Source organism: Herpailurus yagouaroundi, unplaced genomic scaffold (genome assembly GCF_014898765.1).
Source record: "Herpailurus yagouaroundi ecotype Mexico unplaced genomic scaffold, PumYag 29, whole genome shotgun sequence".
In the NCBI taxonomy this organism is placed as follows: Eukaryota; Metazoa; Chordata; class Mammalia; order Carnivora; family Felidae; genus Herpailurus; species Herpailurus yagouaroundi.
This window is the reverse complement of record NW_024412377.1, coordinates 51,291,254-51,312,200: the sequence shown is the minus strand read 5'-3', so window position 1 is coordinate 51,312,200 and position 20,947 is coordinate 51,291,254. Positions and strand designations below refer to the sequence as shown.

The 20,947-nt window shown below is 46.4% G+C and overlaps 1 protein-coding gene across 2 annotated transcripts in view; it reads right to left on the bottom strand.

Moving 5' to 3' along the window:
* Window positions 1-213: 213 nt before the first annotated feature.
* Window positions 214-20,947, bottom strand: part of FABP6 (fatty acid binding protein 6) — a 38,588-nt gene continuing 17,854 nt past the window's right edge. For both annotated transcript variants that reach the window (XM_040443742.1, XM_040443747.1), the window contains exons 2-5: window positions 5,447-5,525; window positions 4,072-4,247; window positions 2,694-2,783; window positions 214-341 (exon numbers count right to left, since the gene is read on the bottom strand). In XM_040443742.1, coding sequence (XP_040299676.1) covers window positions 288-341; window positions 2,694-2,783; window positions 4,072-4,247; window positions 5,447-5,525 — 399 coding nt within the window. In that variant the 3' untranslated portion in view covers window positions 214-287. The remainder of the gene's footprint in view (window positions 342-2,693; window positions 2,784-4,071; window positions 4,248-5,446; window positions 5,526-20,947) is intronic.

Genomic DNA, 20,947 nt, shown 5'->3' with positions numbered 1-20,947 from the left:
GTGCCCACCGTGCTTCTTGAACACCACCTTTGGCTACTTCCAGGGGGGTCAGGAGTATTGCAGTCCACATTCAAGCCTCCCTCTGCCATGTTGCAGACTGTACAGGGTCTCAGGGCCAAGGTTTGGCCTATGCAGCTGTCCTGAGTCCTCTCCCACCCCCAGCGAGCTAGAAACTGTCCCCAGACAGCAGAAAACAAAAAACAAAGACAAAGGTTTGGAGCAATGTCTGTTCTTATCCCAGCTTTCACTGCTGGCTTCGTAGCCCCCTGGGAGCCCCACCTGCTTGCTCAGGCCAGCCTCTTGCTCACACGCTCGTAGGTTACGCCTCCGATGGTGGAGATCTGAAAGAAGCAGCGGGAACAGAGGGAGTCAGTGCAGGGGTCGCTAAGTGACATGGGGCACAGCTGGAGGAGGACTGGCCTCAGTCCCAGCCCTGAGTAGAAGTGAGCGGTTGCACCACTCCTCTGAACTTCAGTTTCCCAATTTGTTACACAAGTCACTGTGCAGACTCAATGTGGCGAAAGTGCTAAACAGATGTCAAGGCTGATGTGGCTCTTTGTAGTATAACCTTCCACCTGTCTGTTCATTGAAGTTCACCCACTTCAGGCACTTGCCTTGCATTATCCCATTTAATCCTCCCAACAATGGTGTAGCGTTGTGCCCATTGTACAGATGGGAAAACTGAAGTCTAGAGGAGTCAAGTAAGCCCTCTAAGATCAAGAGTCCACAGCCTCTGCACACACAGCATTTATGGGGCACCTGTGTTCGGTGATGGAAAGATAGGGTCCCTGCCCCCAAGGAAGTGTAAGATTTCTTGAGAGAGGCAGGTGAGAGGATGCTGTTCCATGAAGGCCCACTGTGTGCTGTGTCCTGGGCTTGAGGCCATCAGGGACCCGACATCGTGGGGCACGTATATATCATCAATCGGTCCTGAGACTCAACAGAAGGAGGCTGCCTTCTCACGGGAAGTGGGCAGGTGGCAAATGGACTTTTGTCAAGGGCAGCAGTGTGAAGTGATGTGTGATTTGTACATGGAGCAGGATGGAGCAGAGGGGGAGCTGCAAGCAGGAAGGAGGCTGGGACTTGGTCTAGAGCCATGGTGAGAACATGGCAAGCGTTGCTGATGGTGGCCTGGAGGGGGAGGACGGATGCCCACCTAATGTACTCCCTGCTGGTGGAGGACAGAGAAGTCCAGGATGATTCCAGCCTCTGAAAATGGGGGATGTGCCCACCAAGACAGCTTCTCTGTGGTGCTTGGTCTGTGTGCATGTGCATTTGTGTGCGTGCATGCCAGTGCATATGCACGTGTGTGTGTGTGCGCGTGTACACAAGTGACACACCCTGATCTCTGAGCACTGCTCACACCACACAGGCTCCATGGTCAGGAGACGACAGGTTTGTTCAGTTTGGGAAGGTCGATCCTCTTGTTGGGCACAAACCTGCTTCTGGGTCTCTGCTCTCATTTCTCCCCACACACCTCAGTTTGGGGAGCTTTGCTTCTGGGAGTCAGAACCCACTGGCTGACATTTAAAGTAAAAATGTGTCCAAAGCTTTTACCAGATTCTCTAAGAGATCAATTTCCATCCAGGATAATCACTTTTGATCTTTCATATATTTTTTAAAACACTGGGCCTCTTTTTCATTTTTAGATTAAAAAAAAAAAATTAGAGACCCACCAGCCTGGGAAGAGCTGGCAGAGACCTAGTCTAGAAGTCAGCCAGTGGAATCTGCCTCCAGCACAAACTAGCTGTGTGGCTTTGGACAAGTTACCTGTTGTCTCTGAACCTCTATGGCCAGTCTGTAAAATGGGAATAATGAGAGGTCATTGAGTCTCTTGGGCCTCTAGACTGGGTTTGAGATGAAGAAAACAAGGGAGAGAGAGAGAGAGAAAGAGAAAGAGAGGAGAAGGAGGCAACAAGGAGGTGGCAAACCCTACCTCCCTCATCACTTCCCTTCTGGAGAGCCTCGGGAGGGTAGACTGGACCCCAGGGAGCTCTGGCCAATTGCCACAAGGTGGGGAATGAAGTGTGGAAATGCCTGCTTTTTGCTTTTAATTTCATACCCATTTCTTTCACCTGGGGAAAATTCTGGAACCCCGGGAAGAAGTAACGGGCCTCCAATCTGTGTTTACAGAGCACTAAGTGTGGGAAGGGGCCATCCACAGATATGTGTGTTAGCCCTGCCTGCATTTTTTAAAAGGATTAATTCAATGCCAATGTTTAATAGTCTGGAGATTTCACAAAGAAGTGCAAATTTCCAGCTTCTCTTGAAAAATCAGAAGGTCTAGCAGAAGGGCCTGGAGGACGTGGAGCAGTATGGTGGCTGCCCTTGCGGGGCCCACCCAGACTCCCCCCTTCACCTAAACTCTGGGCTTCCACACTTGTGCCCCGGTGGTGGCAGAACCAGACTGCCAAGCATCAATTCCCAGGACTGTCATAGAAGCTAGGTGCCCTCCAACTCACCGCTTAGCTCCCGGTGCTTCAGTCCCCTCACCTGGAAGATGGAGATAGAACCCCCGCCTAACAGCTTGCTCTGAAGATCAAACCAGATGACGTACACCGGGTGCTCAGCACAGAGCCTGGCACACAGGACATGCTCACAGAGCCAGGACCCAGAGGCCCGGCTCTCAGGGGCCATGGCTGGAGGCAGAAGAGTGTTCTCATCATTATCCCAGGAACGAGCAGGACACTCACCTCCACCAGCTTGTCACCCACGATCTCCGAGGTCTGGTGATAGTTAGGGAAGTCTGCCACTATCTTCCCACCCTCCATCTGCACGGTGGCCTGGGAGGGAAGCATAACACTGAGCCTGAGTTGGCAGACACCCCCAAATGCAGGCCAGCCCCCCAGGGAGGAAGGGCTACCTACAGCCATCGCAGCCCCCTCTGGCATTGTTTGCCTTGTAGATAGATATACGATGACCTATGTCTGAAGATACGGGTAACAAGCACGAGTCGCTCAACCTTGCTGTGCCTCAGTTTTCTCCCCTCTAAAGTGGGGGTAGTAACTGGACCTACTTCGGAGTTATTACGAGGACTAAGCAATTTCATATGACATGTGTAAAGTGCTTGGCACGGTGCCTGGCACATGCTGAGCACACCTTGTTAGCCACGGAGTTAGTTACGATCCTCACTGATAGGACAGCGATGATGTCAGCCAAGGATGTGGGTGCAGCTTCGTTTGTAATTGTAAACAACCTAAATATCTAGTCTGGACTGTCCACTGGTAAGTAACCTAAATATCTTACCAACGAGGGAGTGTTAGATGAATGGTAGGCTTTCCATACTACAAGATACTATGCAAGCATTAAAAAGAATAAGGCAAATCAGTATGTGCTGACTCAGAAAGACATCATGAGAAATGGTTGAATTTTTTTAAATACACAAGTGACAGAACATGAATGTTATGACTACTTCTTCTCTACTGGGGCAGCCTAAGGGGCAAAGTACGCACGGTCATGACTGGGGCTATAGAGAGAGGGGACCCAGAATGCACGGAAGACCTGAGGGACCAGGCTGGGTCGGATGAGGACAGTCACCTTTTACTTCTTTCTTATGTAAGATTGTGGTTTCAAACCCACATGAGTCTGATTCTAGGGTTGTCAGTCTCTAGGCTACATTGGAAGGCAGCATGAAAAAATGGTTATGCTCTCTGAAGCCAGACTGCCTGGGTGTGAAGGTGCACCCATGCTGTGCAACCGGGGCAAGAGGGCAAGCTGTTTAACCCCATGGCTCAGCCTAACTCCCTCATCTGTAAAATGGGATAGTAATTGTAGCAACTTTGTAGGCCTAACTGCATTAACATATGTGAAGTATTCAGCAGGTGTCTGGGATATATTAAGTGCTTGGCACATGTTAACAATTTTTAACAATTTCGTTACAGTGTCTGTTATGGGGGTAGCATTAAAAACCAGGAGTGGTTAAGTTGCCAAGTAACACAAGTGCTTAGGGGCTGGAGGCTAGACTTGAGAACAGAGCCTCAGCTTTGGGTATAGCCCCAGGGTACACGCTTGAGACCAAGAAGTTAGCCAAAGGCTTGGGGAAGGAGGGAATGGCGGCCAGTGGCCTCTCACCTTGAACTTCTTGCCCCCCACAGTCTCCATGTCACATTCTTTGCCGATGGTGAACTTGTTGGTCATGGAGTGGCCGCTCGGGTAGTGCTGGGTCCAGATGAAATTCTGCCCGTCCTGCTGCACCTCCGTGACAATCTTGAAGTTTCGGCCCTTTTCGATAACATCGCTGGGGAGCCCTGGCCCAGGGACAAGTAGAGCAGCTGTGTAAGAGCTGCTTACAGCTTGTGGCTTTGAGAGAGGGCTTTCCTCCCTAGTGGCAGGCTAGCGCAATGGTTAAGAACACAGATCCTAGTTCTACCATGAACCATGAGCTTGGATGAGTCAGTCACTACCTCTCTGAGCCTCAGTGTTTCCATCGACAAAGTGGGGATAATAAGGCCCATTTCACAGGGCTGTTGCAAGGTTGAAATCAAAGTGATAGTGTCTTGTAAAACTTCTGGCATATAATTGACAATAAATAACAGCTGCTCTTCTGATAGTACCGTAGCATACACAGACTGCCAAGCTCACAAAGTCCTTGAACGAATGGGACCACCAACACCGTCTCCTAAGGCTCTTACTTCACAGATTAGACGATGAAGACCTGGACCAGGAAAGGGGCTTCTCAGCATCTCAGTGGAGGCTAGCAGCAGAACCAGGTCTAGCATTCAGACTGGCTCCCTTCCATTCCACATGAGACTGTTGTAGGGGAAGCCAGGCACCGATCCTTCAGGGCCACTCGCAATAATTGACCCAGAAGGACTCTTGTCTCCCCTGTGCCCTGCTCTCAGGGCCTCTCTGGCCACTGGGAGGTAGGGCAGAGATCCCCGGGGCTGTCCCTTGACTCGTGACAATGGTGCTGTCTCAGATAGTGCACCAAGACTTCTGCAGGATTGTCAGGACAGCTGTCCTGTGGGTTCCTCACACCCAGTGCCACAAATGGAGTGGTGAGAGGAGTGGCATCTTTGATCTCTTCCCGTAGTTCCTAGCACAGGAAGAGAGGCCCGTGTTTGTTGAATGGCCAAGTGAATGCATGGCTTTTCAAGCCTTGTCTCTATACTGACCTTTTGGTTACCTCTCCCCAGGTAGGATGTGGTGGCCCTCCTCATCATCTCATCATAGGGCCCTGGGTTCTAATGATCTCTGTCCCTAATTTACAGTGTGACCTTGAGGCACCCCATCAGTAGCATCAGGCTGGCCCTTGCATATAGCAGGTGTTCAGTATACATTTGAATGAATGAATAAACCAATCAGGTCTCCACCTCACTAACTACTGGCTATGTGACCTTCGACTAGTCACTCCACTCCTCTGGGCCTCAAAGAGTTTGGGTTCCTGGCCCCAAGCTGGCTGTGACAGACCAGCCCTGGGAAGGGGGGTACTCATGCACTCACTCACCAAGACGCTTCATGAACTCGTCATAATTCTTCTCACTCTCGATCTCGTACTTGCCGCTGAAGGCCATTCTGCTGGAGAGCTGGAGGGCAGACAGCAGGGGGATGAGGGAGAATGGTCGTGGTGCTGAGGGGCCTGGTGCCCCAGCTTATAAACTCTTCCACATGCTGGGGCTCGGCCCCTAAGTCACCCCACCTCTCCCTCCAGCCCCTGAAGAGGAAGCACTTGCCACTTTACAACGTGGGCAGGACCTAAGAGGAGCAGAGCCCTGAGGTTAGTCACCCTGGGGAAGAGCTGGCTGTAAGCCCACTGCCGCTCCCAGCAAGGACGAGGGCAGTGCCGTGGCCTTTGAGGCCTCATCCACCACTGCCATCCCACCCCCAAAACTTCCTCCTTGCTCTGCCCTCCAGCCACACTCTGGCCACCCCTTATTTATTCGTTCACCCTCTCATCCATCGACCAAAGTGCACCAAGCACCTCCTGCATGCGGGGCTGGCACTGAGGAAACACAGATCCATGAGACATATACCCTTTCCCAAAGAGCTCCGTGTCTAGTCCTGAAACGAAACACCTGCCTGCAGAGAACCCTCAGCAGGCAGCATGTTAGTCCTGAGACAGATGCAGATGTGTGGCCTGGGGCTCCAGGAAGGAGTGAGCTCTGCAGCTGGGGTCTGGTGCATGTTTGTGTAGATGGCAATGCTGGTCCAGAAGGAACAATAGGATTCGGATGTTTATTTTCTTTTTCTCTTTTATTTATTTTTTTTAATGTTTATTTTTGAGAGAGAGAGAGAGAGAGAGAGAGAGACAGAGTGTGAGCAGGGGAGGGGCAGAGAGAGAATGGGAGACACAGAGTCCGAGGCCGGCTCCAGGGAGCGGTCAGCACAGAACCCAATGCGGGGCTCAAACTCACGAACTGTGAAATCAAGACCTGAGCTGAAGTCCAACTAATGCTTAACTGCTTAACTGACTGAGCCACCCAGGCACCCCATGGATTTGGATATTTAAAGAAACAGGAGGGCTGGAGAACACAGGGCGATGCTATTCTAGGATGAGCAGAAGCCTTCAGCTCTTCTCTGTTTCCTCTCTCATCCTTGCGTTCTTTCTTACTGACCCTAAGTATAGCACATAAATAATAGCCATGATCACCATGTAAATACAAGAGTCCATTCTTTTTTTCTTTGCTCAGCATTAGTTTGTAAACACAGTCCCATGTTTCTATAAAGCTGCCTTTTTTTTAAGTTTATTTATTTTGAGAGAGAGAGAATGAGCAGAAGAGGAGCAGAGAGAGAGGGAGAGAGAGGATCTGAAGCAGGCTCTGTGCTAACAGCAGAGAGCCTGACATGGGATGTAACCCACGAACAGTAAGACCATGACCTGAGCCAAAGTCAGACACTTAACCAACTGAGCCACACAGGCACCCCCCCCCTTCATATGATTTTTTTAAAAAGCATCTCCTTAAACAGAAGCCCCAGGATGGGATTCCAAAATTATGGGATCTGGAAAATTCTTATAACTCTTAACATGTTTTGCCAAGTTGGGACTGTATTGGTTTGACATCCAGCTTGTCTGGGTGCTGAATTTCTTGGGACGCAGAGTTTAGACCATCTTTGGCACTTTCCCCAAACATACTGTCCCCCAACATCTCAAACTATGTCATCTTGATAATCTATTTCTTTTCTTTTTTTTTTTTTTTTTTTAATTTTTTTTTTTCAACGTTTATTTATTTTTGGGACAGAGAGAGACAGAGCATGAACGGGGGAGGGGCAGAGAGAGAGGGAGACACAGAATCGGAAACAGGCTCCAGGCTCTGAGCCATCAGCCCAGAGCCCGACGCGGGGCTCGAACTCACGGACCGCGAGATCGTGACCTGGCTGAAGTCGGACGCTTAACCGACTGCGCCACCCAGGCGCCCCTATTTCTTTTCTTTTTAATAAACTTTATGGTGTAAAGGGCTTTTAATTTTCTGATTATAAAAGTAGTTGATGTTCACAGTAGAAAAACTGGGAAGAACAAAGGACAAATAAACTAAAAACTACCTAAATCCCACCAAAGGGCCTTATTTTTCAATTGTGAAATTAATACATACTCATTGTTTAGAAAGACAAACACTCAGGGGCACCTGTGTGGCTCAGTTGGTTAAATGTCTGACTCTTGATTTCAGCTCAGGTCATGACCTCACCGTTGGTGAGATTGAGCCCTATGTCAGGCTACACCCTTAAGATTCTCTCTCTCTCTCTCCTTCTCTGCCCCTCCCCCACTTGTGGTCTCTCTCTCTCTCTCTCTCTCTCTCTCCCCCCCCCTCGCTCCTTTAAGAATAAATAAACATTTAAAAAAGACACTCAGAAACTTTGTAAAGTAAAAGTGAAAGTCCCACATCCCACTATATCTCATTTTCAAGAATCAGTTGCTGTTAAGTTCAGAATATATAGCCTTCTAGACATTTCCCACATGCATACAAATATATTTTCTTTTTAACAAAAATGAAATCCCATGATACTGTTTTATCTTGATTTTTTTCCATGGACATTAATGGATCTTATTTCTTCATGGAAACTGAAAAATATCCTATTCATTTTTTTAAAAGTGTTTTATGTTTATTTATTTTTTGAGAGACAGAAAGAGACCAAGCTGGGGAGGGGCAAGGAGAGAGGGAGAGAGAAATCCCAAGTAGGCTATGTGCTGTCAGCACAGATCCTGATGCAGGGCTCAAACTCACAAACTGTGAGATCATGACCTGACCCAAAACCAAGAGTCGGATGCTTAACCGACTGAGCCACCCAGGTGCGCCCCCATTCATTATTAAGTGACATTCCAAATGGATAAATCAACTAAGAGTACATTATGTCACCTGGTCTAGGCATGGGAAAACATGGAGCAATTGTCATCTCCCATAAACCTTGGAGGAAAATAATATCACCGCAGTAACTGGCATGTAAGTTAGGTAGAAGGTGACAGATGACAGGCAAGCTAGGAAGGCTTAGGGGATGGCGTATAGTCTCCTGGATTCCTCTGAGGTCTCTAGTCTTGGAGGAAGTGTGTACTTTGCAGAGTTCCACCTTCGTGCCTTGGCCTGCCTGGACTGACTGCTCACCTCTCATCTGTCTTTCCAAATTCTAACTGTCCTTCCAACTCTGCTTCCTCTAGGGATCCTTCCCTGATTCCTCCAACCTATAGAATGTCTCTTGCAGGAATCCCCATAGTGTGTACCATCTGCTTGTAATGGCTCACGGGGAGACCTGGACTTTACAGTCATATGCATTAGTCTTCATGTATTAGCTCAGAGACTTCAGACACACTGCTTTCATTCACTCAGCAGACATTAGCTGAGCACCTAGTGTGTACTAGACTCTGGAACTGCCAAGTATCTGCCCTCAAGTCTCATGGGGCACTCGGGCTAGAAAACAGGGAGTTACAACCCAGCGTGATAAATGAGATAAAGGCCATAACATGGGGATATTGTAGAAAATAGAGATGTGAGCCTGACCACCTCCTAAGGATCAGAGAAAGCTGATCTGAGAAGAATTGACCAATAAGCCAAAGCCTCAACTTACTCATTATTAAATGGGGATTTTAAAAAAGCCATCTTCCAGAGTTTTAATGAAATTAAATGAGTACATAAATAAGGTGCTTAGCACAGGATCTAGTATTTCATAAGTGCTCGTTGAATGATACTGTTATGCCCACTCATTGGCAATTTGTCCAGCCTTTTGAATTTGCTTGTTGTTTTGAATTAATATTTATTTATTGTAGCATTAATTTAATTCTTCACAAAGCATGTCTTTTATGGCCCAATTAGATTGTAATCCCTTCAAGTATAGAAGCTGCACTTCATACTTCCTTGTGAATGTGTACGTGAGAGACACTGGAATACCACTGATTTCATTTTATTTGTTCAGACCAGTCTGCAATAGGCTGTGAGGTTGTGTTCTGTACAGTGTAGTCCTCATCGTACACTGCTAAGGGTGTGGGAGAAGAAGACTTGTGAAAAATAGAAATTCCTGGGCTCTCCGGTGCCTGGGTGGCTCAGTCAGTTAAAATGTACGACTCTTGACTTTGGCTCAGGTCATGATCTTAGGGTTCATGAGATCAGTACCACATTGGGCTCTGTACTGACAGTGCAGAACCTGCTTGGGATTCTCTCTCTCCCTCTCTCTCTGCCCCGCCCCTACTTGTTTCTCTCTCGTGCGCGCACACTCTCTCGCTCTCTCTTTCTCTCAAAATAAATAAATAAACTTTTTTTTTTTAAAGAAATTCCTGGGCTCTGACCCCCAGAAGTTCTGACTTCGTAGGTCTGGGTGGGGCCCTGGAATCTGCATTTGACACACCCCCAGTGGTTGTGCTGCACAGTTACCCTGAGGAGCTCTAGGCCAGGGGATGTGGGCAGGATGGACCAGACAGCCTCTCCAGGGCCCTCCAGCTTCCTTTCCCATTGACTTCCTTCTGCACGGTCAAAACTGTTTTCTCCTAAATAGCATCAAGGGCAGGACGGGTGAGGCGGGGGGGGTGTGGGAAAGAACAACACTGTCACCCGGATGCCTGACTCAGCTGTGCCCCTCCTCTCCCCTTCACTGGAGTTTATGTGTGCATCTGACCCTCACCCCTTCTCCACCTGCGCCCTGACTCTTTTCCTCTTCAGCTGGGGTTCACGTATTTGTTCAGACACTCACTGAGAACTTTCCAAGAGGGGTAAATGAACTCAAACTGCCTCCATATCTCAGTGAGTTTTTATGGGCCAATTGAACTAACAGAGAGAGACTCTACCCCAATGGAGATCAAGTAGGACTCCAAGGCCAATCCCCTGGGCCACTCCAACTTCCCACCTGCACTCTGGCTCCTACCTCAAATCAGCCACCATTATTCTGAGAGTAGCTAGCCTAGAGAGTGGGAAATGCAGATGCTTTAGTCCATGGTTGGAGCAGTAGCCTTCCTCCTAACCCCCCCACCTCAGAACCTTCCAGTGCCTTGCATGGAATAAGTGACTGATCAGGGTTACACATTCCTTAATCAAACCTCCTTCCTCTTCTTTCCTCAACCAAAAATCTGAAGTGCTTCTTGGGGTTCATCCTAGAGTGTCAAGGCTAAATGGGATCTCTGAGGGCAATTTATTCCATGATGATTCTCCCAGCTCTCCTCTCAGGACTCAGCATTCCCTTGGAGCTTCCAGTCAGTACTTTGTTTACCCACAGTTGGAAGCAGAAGAGATGGAGACTCTGAGGCCAGAAGGCCTGGGTCTGAATCCCAGATCTGCCATTCACCGGTTGTGTGACCTTGGGCAAGTCATGTATCTTCCTGTATTTTTGTTTTCCCATGAGTTAATTAAATAAGTTAATCTCTGGAAAGCATTTTCTGCAGAGCCTGGCACAGACTATAGACATACTTCGTTTTGTTGCACTTTGCTTTATTGTGTTTTGCAGATACTGAATTTTTTACAAATTGAAGGTCAGGGCAACCCCAAGTCAAGCAAGTCTACCGGCCCCATTTTTCCAACAGCACTTGCTTACTTTGGGTCTCTGTCACATTTTGGTAATTCTAGCAATGTTTCAAACTTTTTCATTACCATTATATTTCTGATGGTGAGCTGTGATCAGTAATTATGACTGGAAGCCCAGACGATGGTTAGAATTTTTAGCAATAAAACGTTTTATCATTAGGGTATGTACATTGTTGTGTTTTTTTTTTCAGACATAGTGCTATTGCACACTTAATAGACTAGAGCACGGTGTAAATATAACTTCTATATGTGCTAGGAAACCAAAAACTTAATTTGACTCACTTTGTTTTGATATTTGCTTTATTGCAGTGGTCTGGGACTGAACCCACATCTCTAAGAGTTGCCTGTAGGTAAGAGTGTTATGTAAATGTTGCTGTGGCAGGCTAGCTGTGTAGCTTCAGTGCTGCTGTGCCTGGCCACCAGCTTTGCAGTAACAATCAACTCCCTCTTTGCTAAGTGTCAGAAGCCCCAGGGTCTCGTCCTCATTCTTGTCTATTCTCTGAGCACTCACTTCCCTGATGAGCTTGCCCAGTCCAAGTCTTTAAGTGTCATCTATATGCTGATGACTCCAGATGTTCTCTCCGTCTCAGACCTCCTCTATGGACTTATGTCCAACTGACTACCACCTCACGTCTTATGCCATCTCAAATTTAACATGGTTAAAACCCCCTGTTCTTCAACCCTCAACAAAGCCTCCTCCTCCCCTGAACTTCTCCATCTCAGTTGATAAGAAACCCACCAGGAGCCAACATCTATCCCGAACCTGTGATGTCCTAAATGTTTTACATGAATTATCTGCTCAATTCTCTCAACCAATCGGTTAGGTAGTATCCTCATAATATACTCACCATGTAGATGAGGAAACTGAGCCTCAGAAATGTCACACTCAGGTGGTAATTAGAGACCATAGCCTGGCTTCAGGTCCTGCCCTCATGTCGTCGTCTTTTTCTTCGTCGTCTTCGTCTTTGTCTTTGTCTTCGTCTTCTTTTCTCCTGCCCTCATGTCCTCTAAATACAGCAATTGGTTTGGATGCAGCCTCCAGAACCAACTAATTCTTGTGTCGAGTGTTTGACACATGGCATCTGGAACTTCCAAGAGAGCTGTTTTTATCCCTATTTACAGAAAAGAAAGTCTAAGCCCTGAAAGGTTAGATGACTTGTCCAAGGTCACACAGCTTGTTGCTGATGACACTTGGATTTGAACTCAGTTCTCTCTGACCCGAAGTGGTACTTAACACCACTATGGATCCTGCCAGATCCCTGATGAAAAGCAGAATATCGGTCTCTGGTTCTAATGTCAGAATTATGACCCACGCATTCATCAATTAATTCATTCAATATACATTTACTGAGCACCAGTCTATGTGTTAAGGAGCAGAGATGCACAGCAAGAGAAAACAGTCCCCACCCCAATAAATGAAGCTCGGCCTCATAGCTCATTCCCCCTTTCCCCCATGCACCCCCCTAATTTTAGCCTCACTTCCTTTCCTATCCAGCCCATTGATGCATCACTCTCTCTGCCAGGACCCTCAGTGTTCATTGGTTGGCTTCCCAGGCCCCATCCTTGGGCCAAAAAACCCCTGTATTTTCACCTCCCATCTCCAGGATTGCTGATTACAATCAGAAGAAAAGGTACAGTGCAGGGAAGGGAGAGTGACACCACTACAAGTTCATGGTCCTCCCTCAGCCGGGTATTGAACACTCACTAGTCTTTCCCCTCATCACTGGGTGGTTATCAACTCTTATCAAGTCTCCTACATCATCCCCACCACCCAAGTCTACCTCAGTCCCAGCCATCACTTTAATGACCGTATACGAATCCACATTATGAATATATCACAACTTAGTCAACCAGTCCTTATTGTTGGATGATTAGGTTAGGTAAAAAAGTACATACATGAATAAGAAACACCACAATGTGGAGAACACAAAAACAAAAGCATTATTCAAGACCATGAATTAACATGAAGAGTATTATTTGAGGCAAATGGGGTGGGGCTAAAGTTCTGGTAGATGTTCATGGGTCATAAACCAGTACAGGACAGTGACCTCAGAGATGGTCCCTGGAGATTAGATGGGAAGTCCTAGACAACCTTTGGTCTTCAGAACAGCCTCTTCACTGGAGACAGTATTCACCAAACAGGGCAAACCCTTGTTTTCTGTCTCTGCTCTGTGTCTCTGACTGTTCCACTCAATTTTGAGCTGATGGAATATCTGACTGTTGTAGACACAGTCCTTGATGTTGCAAATAACGAAACCTACTTGAACTAGACTAGGCCAAAAGAAGGGACCTATTAGGTTAAACCATACCCAATTGCTAATATTTGATCTTCTTGACCTTTAAAAACAACAGTTTTTTGTGTGTGGTTCAACCTAATATAAGGATGTGGGGCCAACTTGGAGAGCCCACAGGGTAGAAATGGAGTTGGACAGCATGAGGAACTGGAAAGCGTCAGAACCAGTCTCTCCATTATCATATGCAGCTTCTTTCCCTGTGTCTACTTGATTCTCCCCTCTCGTCCTTTCTCTGCCCTGCCAGTGCTCACAGAGAAAAGGGCTTTCAGAGCAACCAACAGAAGCTAACTCAGGAGAGACATTGTGATTGGTCTATCGTGAGTCAGGTGTCTGCCCATGGTCTGATCATCTGTGGTCACAGAGGCAATGGTCTTTACTGCAAGCAATGGAAACAGATATGAGCAGAAATGAAATTTATTGAAGGGATATGGATTAGGTCACAGAATTTTCAGGCTTGGTAAACAAGCGGGGACAGAAGAGGATAAACAGCTAGAAGAACCACAGCCTCAAATACATCACAGAAGTGGTTTTGTTGGGATCTTGCTCCCTGTACCACCAAAAGATGGACTGGACAGTTTGCACCCCTATCAACTGTGATACAGCTCACTGGCATTGCAGCCACCACTCCCTTGGGCAGTGGGTATGCCCCCCGCCAAGCCTTCCCCTACCCCCACCAGAATGGATTCTCTTGTCCCTGCTTCTTTGCATCACAAGCTGCAGAGGAAATGTACCTGTGGGAATGTCTGATTGGTTGAGCTCAAGTCAGGAACAGGTACCTCATTGCCACTGGTGATAAGACCATGGGGTATCTGGCCTTTGCAGCTTTGTACTGGGAAGTGGCCTTGACCCCATCTTCCACCAGAACCCATGCAGTGGGGAGTTCTCTAAACATAGAGGAGGGTGCAGACACTCCATCCCACCAAAGGGACAACTTCTCAGGTGGAGAGTGACAGTTTTTGAAAAAGGGACTGTGGAATGGGCAGTTGCCTAGATAGTGTCCACAACAGTGACCTCTCCCCCAAGGTCCTGCCTAGCTCATGTGCTGTGCCCTCCATGAAGCTTTTCTCTCCTCCCAGTCCAGTTCACCTAGGTCTCACTCTCTTCCACTTAAAACCTGCAGAGGAGGGCACGGGATTACATTATTACCCTTGCTTTTCCGTCTGAGATTGAAACAGCTGGAGGGCAAGAAGTCTGCCTTATGCTTTTCTGTGACCTGTACAGCAGCTGACTCAGGGCAGACGTGTAGTAGGGACTTTACAAGTACTTGTTAATTGACTCAGGCATTGATCAGGACTCTTCCTGATGTAGGTAACAGACACTGACTCTTGGGGCACCTGGCTGGCTCAGTTGGTAGAGGACACAATTCTTGATCTCAGGGTTGTGAGTTCTAGCTCCATGCTGGGTGTAGAGATTGCTTAAAAATAAAATCTGTAAAAAACAAAAAAAAAAAAATGCTGATTCTTAGTGATAAACAAACAAAAAAGTAACTTCTTGGGAGAGTATGGGGTAGCTCATAGAAAGGATGGAAAAGCTAAACCACCAGCCCTCAAGATCACACTTAACACCAGGGAGCAAGAAGGAAAGACCAGTGAACCACCTTCAACCATCATCCATCCTTACAGCACACCACTCAAGACTCAAATTCCGAGCTTGGCCAACTATTGGCTGCGTCACCTGGGCAGGTCACTTAATTTCTGCACTTGGGTTTCCACAGTGGCAGAATGGGGCCAACAATTAAACCCACTTCATAGGGCCACGGGAGTATTGGATGACTCCATACATACAGGCACTCAGAAAGCAGACCAGCACCTGCTCTTACAGAGAAAGGGGAATGCATGTTCTTACAAGAACTACAAGTCCTTCCATGATTACTTAGGACTGGAGAAGAAGATTGTTCACTCCCACATCTACCAGTTTAATCCTGACTGGGGCTGTGGCCAGGAAGGAGGAGGAAAAAGCGTAGGAGGTAGATCCAACAACATCCAAACAACCTCACCTCCACACTTACCGCCAAAGCACCCCATGACCCTCCAAAAGTATTGCCTCGGGCCAAAGTCAGGTGCCAAAAGGTCTTCATCCAGTTCCCTATGCAATTATTCATCTTCCCCTCTCCTGCCTCTGGCTAACTGTGATTAATTCTTGTGGTGGTCACAGGAATCACTCCTAATGAATTTCTAATGAACTCATTTGGTGTTAATGCGGTGTGTAATTCCACAGGACACTCATTATAATTTAGCCTTATTAAGTCTCTAGTTATTGGGAACTACTATTCCTCTAAGCTCATAAGTAGGAGAAAAGTAATTATCCGGAGCAGGCAGTTAAATTCGGGGATGGATTGGACATTCAGAGAAGGGCGAGAAGTGGCTACTCATTTTTTTTTTTTTTTTTTTCTCCTTGGGGTGTACTTCTCTGCAGAGAGGAACCAGCTGTGCAGGTCTTTGAGCTGAGGCAAGAGTGCCCTCCCTGATTTTATATCCCATAATTTTCAGAGCTGTGCAGGCTGCAGTCTGCTTAGTGGGATTTTTAAGGCCCACCCAAAGGTGGCCCTGCAGCCAAACTGTCCACTCACCGATTGCTTAGGTCCGAATTTGCACCACAGGGATGGATTCCTTTGTCTTGGAGGCACTGTTGCACCTTGGAAGGTGACCTGTGCCACACCTCAGAGTTCACAATGTGGTTACTGATAAGCTATCTTATCTGATCATCATAGCATCCCAGTTACTATCATTAAACTTCTTTGACAGATAAGGAGATTGAAGTTCATAGAGGTGAAGAGACTTGCCCAAGGTCACTGGGCGCCAGAATGGAAATGGAACTCACATCTCCAGACCCCCAAGTGAGTTCTCCCTCCAGCTCACCTCTCATTTACTGCCTGGTATGCTTCTCATGTGCACATGGCTCGTATTTCACTCCTAGGTCAGCCATCCCTTGAGGATGAAGCTATTTCTATGACCCTCTTTACCTCTTTGACTGCCTTTGGTTCAGAGGGTGGGCTCCAAGGCTTTCTTGGTAAGGGCAGGGCAGGCCTCCTGAAGGCACCGAGAACATTCTCTCATGAACAAGTTGCTTCTCCCTGAAATTTTCTCTTTATTCCCAGTTTCTTACAACCACCTTTATACTTCTAGCTAAAACGTAAATTAAACTTTTCTTAAAGTCTGAAATCATTTTCTCAGGGTGATAAAAGTAACCAATGCTTTTTGCATAAAATTCAGAAAAATGCAGAAAAGTCTAAAGAACATTAAGGGTCAGGGCGCCTGGGTGGCTCAGTCGGTTAAGTGTCCAACTTCAGCTTGGGTCACGATCTCGTGGTTCATGACTTCAAGCCCCATGTCAGGCTCAGTGCTGACGGCTTGGAGCCTGGAGCCTGCTTTGGATTCTGTGTCTCCCTCTCTGCTCCTTCCCCACTCAAGCTCTGTCTGTCTGTCTCTCTCTCTCAAAAATAAATAAACAAAAATTAAAAAAAAAAATTTTTTAATGGCGTGCCTGGGTGACTCAGTCAGTTAAGCGTCAGACATCAGCTCAAGTCATGATCTCGCAGTTCATGGGTTCAAGCCCCACATGGGGCTCTCTGCTGACAGCTCAGAGCCTGGAGCCTGCTTTAGATTCTGTGTCTCCTTTTCTCTCTGCCCCTCCCACATTTGCACTCTGTAATTCTCTCTTTCTCTCTCTCTCTCTCTCTCTCTCAAAAATAAATATTTTAAACATAAAAAAAGCTTATACAATGCTAAAAAAATTAAAAAGAACAAAGTTTGTTTTAAAACAAATAAAATACAATAATAAAGAACATAAGGGTCATCTGTAACCCTATCACTCAGATATAACTATTGTTTAACAGTTGGTATATATATCCTTTGAGAACTTATGATATGCACATATAAATATACATACAAACATTTTATTCACAGTGTGATTCTACTATATGTGCTACTTTGGAAATTGCTTTTTTTTTTTTAAGATTTTATTTTTAAGTAATCTCTACACACCCACTATGGGGCCTGAACTCACAGCCCTGAGATCAAGAGTCACATGCTACACTGACTGAGCCAGCCAGACTCCCCTGGAAATTGCTTTTTATTAAACTTAGCAACATGAAATTTCTGAAAGATGAATTTACATTGTCAAATAATAAAATCTAACCTAACAAGAATATTCTCGGTAACTACTCTGGGTTATGAGAAGATACAAAAGAAGGAGAATTTAGAGAATAAATCCCAAATAACCTCATCCACAAGCCAGAAAGCAAAGGTACTTATTGCTACCTATCTTCCACAACATCTCTATTATCAATGTGCCTTATCAAGCTCTAAGTGCAAAGACACATGGCACCAGGCACCCTGGGAGTTTAAAGGTAAACCCAGGGGCCTGATACGGCCCTTGCCCAGCTCCCCAAGCTCATTTTCTGTTATGCCCTCACTCTCTGCTGCAAACTCATCATCACTGGACACACACCACCCACCAACACACAGACACACACTCACTATGTGCTCTTTTACACCTCCTTGCGTTTACACATACTATTCTCTCTACCTGGAATACCCAGTGGTGTAATTAGTGACAGCTCACTTTTGTGCAATAACCAATTCAATTGTTTGCCTAGGAGGTAAACAAAGAGAGCTCCTTGGAGGGCGAAGCAGGTTTTGTGCAAATGTGGAAGGAAGTGCTGGGCGGGTGGGGGGAAGGTTTTCTTCCCCTCTGAGGTGGAAACAAACTCATCCCGGCCTTCCCTGGTGCTGTATTTAGTTCAGCTCCCATGACCATGGGGCTGCTGTGCACAGTCAAGCCACCTGAAACTGACTTCCTGATTCCTGGGCCGTGTTCTGGTCTGCAAGTCCCTGTTTCCTAACTCTCTCCAGAACTTTCTGTCAGTCCTGGGTGAGGTGCTGTTGGTCTCTGCCATTGGTTTCTCAGCTTGCTCCCAGCCAAGTAGACCCTTGGAGCTGTGGGTATGTTCACTATGGCTATTCAGATGTGGGAAGGAATGGGTAAATTCATGTTGACATCGATGTGACCCATATGTGTGTCTGTGTGCCTATGTGTGCAAAAATGCATACTGCCCAGGTGCATTTACATCTGTGATACTGCAGTGGAAATCGCATGCATGTGTGAGAAAGTATATGTATGTACATATATACATATATCCCTATGTCTGTGTGTAGGAGGATGCATGCTTTCCCTGTGTATAGGTATGTATGCATACAAAGCACAGAGCACATGTGCTCAGCTGTGGTTCTCTGTGAATGGCTTGGACCTGTTTGTATACTGGCATGTGGGAGTGTTTATTTACCGAAGGGAAGGGAGATATTGGTTGGATGCGGTAGACTACAAGTGGAAAACAAACAAAGCAAGTAAAAACCCTCAAACAATAATAAAGTTATTATCTTACATAACAGGAGTTCCAGACGTGGGGAGGAAGGACTCTCAAGATGACTGATTGCATTGATCAAAATATCTTTAAGAACCTGTTCTTTCCACCTCTCCACTATCTTGATTCTATATCCTTCTGGTCACAGAGTGACTGCAATATTTCCAAATCACACACTCAGACATGAAGAATCCGGTAACAGATAAATGCATCTTTGCTTTTGGGGTGACTTTCCTAAGAAGGAGGAAGTTGTCCCCAGAAGCCCCAATCCTACTCCCCCCACCATGCCTCATTGGCTCGAACTTGGTTACATGGTCAAAGCTAAACCAATCTCCATTAAGAGAACTGAGACCACCAATTCCACTTAAACTAATTAGGCCCCCTCCTGGAACTAAGGATGGAATTAGCTTTTCAAAGCCCAAGGCTGCTCAGAGGAATGGCAGTCATTTGACAGAGTTTTGTCAGGAAGACAAATGTGTGGGCACCTGGCTGGATGAGTGGGTAGAGCATGGGACACTTCATCTTGAGGTCATTACTTAAAAAAATAAAAACAGGGGCTCCTGGGTGGCTCAGTTGGGTTAAGCATCTGACTCTTGATTTCGGCTCAGGTCATGATCTCATGTTTCATGAGTTCGAGCCCCACATCAGGCTTTGTGCTGACAGTGAGGAACATGCTTGAGATTCTCTCTCTCTCTTTCTCTCTCTGCCCCTCCCCCACTCTTTCTCTCTCTCAAAAAAAAAAAAAATAAACATGAGAAAAAACAGTGTTAAAAAGGAAGACAAATGGGAATGGATGTCGGGTAGACAGTCAATAGTGTCTAGTACAAAGGTTTGTGTATGTATATGAGCATGTCTGTAAGTGTACATGAGTCTGTGTGTATATAAACATAAGTAAGTATACAATATGTATGGGTGTTTCAATTGCCTATTGTTGCATAACAAACCATTCCAAAACATAGTGGCTTAAAACAACAAAGTTTTATCAGTTCCCATGATTCTGTGGGTCAGGAATTTGGGCAAGGTGTGCCAGGATGGTCATCTCCACATGGCATCTTCTGTGGTCACTCACAAAGCTATATTCCACGAGTAGCTGGGCTGAGCTGGAAGGTCTAAGGCTTCCCTTACACGTCTGACACAGTGTTCCTCTGCACGGTTCCTTTCTCTCCTTACATGACTAGTTTGGGCTTCCTCACAGCATAGTGGCCTCAGGAAGGGTGAATTTCTTAAATGGCAGCTGACTTCCAACAAGGTAGAAGCAAAAACTGCCAGTCATTTTGTTTTATTTTGTTTTGGGCTTTTTTTTTTTTTCTTTTTTTTGCCAGTCCCCTTAAAACCTGGATTTAGAACTCTCAGAATGTCACTTCTACCACAAGTATTCAAGAGAAGGGAAATAGAATTTGCCTTTTGATAGGTGGGAAAGGATGCACAGGCAGAAGAGAAAAGAATCAATGGCAGCCATCTTGGGAAATGATCTACAACAGTAGGAATATGTATTGAACATGAAGATAGGCGTGTATGAGTGTGTGCGTTTTTGTTTGTATGTGTGTATTAAGTCATGTGGGTAGATGTATGTAAGTGTATGTGTGCCAGTTAACACATGCATGCCTGTTTATGTGCATATATGTACATGCAGATGGGTATTTGTGGAGGGATGTGCATGTACACATAAGGAGAGATGCACATGTGTATAGGGGCGACTGTCCACCTGAGCTAGGGGCTTGCGCCAGTAAGGAAAGCTGGTGGAGTTGACCTGTCCTAGCTGTGGCCTTCCTGGGTAGATATGCTGAGACTGCCAGTCTTGGCCAAGGTAACAATCTAATCATTACTAGGATTTTGTCCTTGACTAGTAGGCTGTGGGTCCCAAGCCAGGCATAAGACTCAGCCTTTATCATAACCTCACTAAAACCACACTGATAGCAGTGGAGAAGGACCCTCTACAATTTTTTTTTTTTTTAATTATTCCCTGAGGTTCTGGGGTTTTCTACCTAGGGAACTACTGGCTCCATGATCCCCACCCCATCCCAGCCCTGCCCTTGGAGCTGTAAACCTCATGACAGGATTTCAGAGACAGTAGTAAGCCCAAGTTTCAAGGCTGCTCACAGGGTGGTGCTGAACCTTTGGCTTCTCTTTCACAGCACGTTTCCCAGTAAAGAAACTATGATGGGATGGCAGGACAGGAAGCAAGAGGACTTGGAGGCTTGGGACTCTCTCTCACCCTCTCTGCCCCTCCCCAGCTCACATACTCTCTCTCTCTACCTCTCTCTTTCGAAAATAAATAAACTTAAAAAAAAAAAAAAAAAAAAAGAGGCTGGCACTTCTGCAGCCTGAGTTCAGAGAGGTTAGGGAACACACCCACA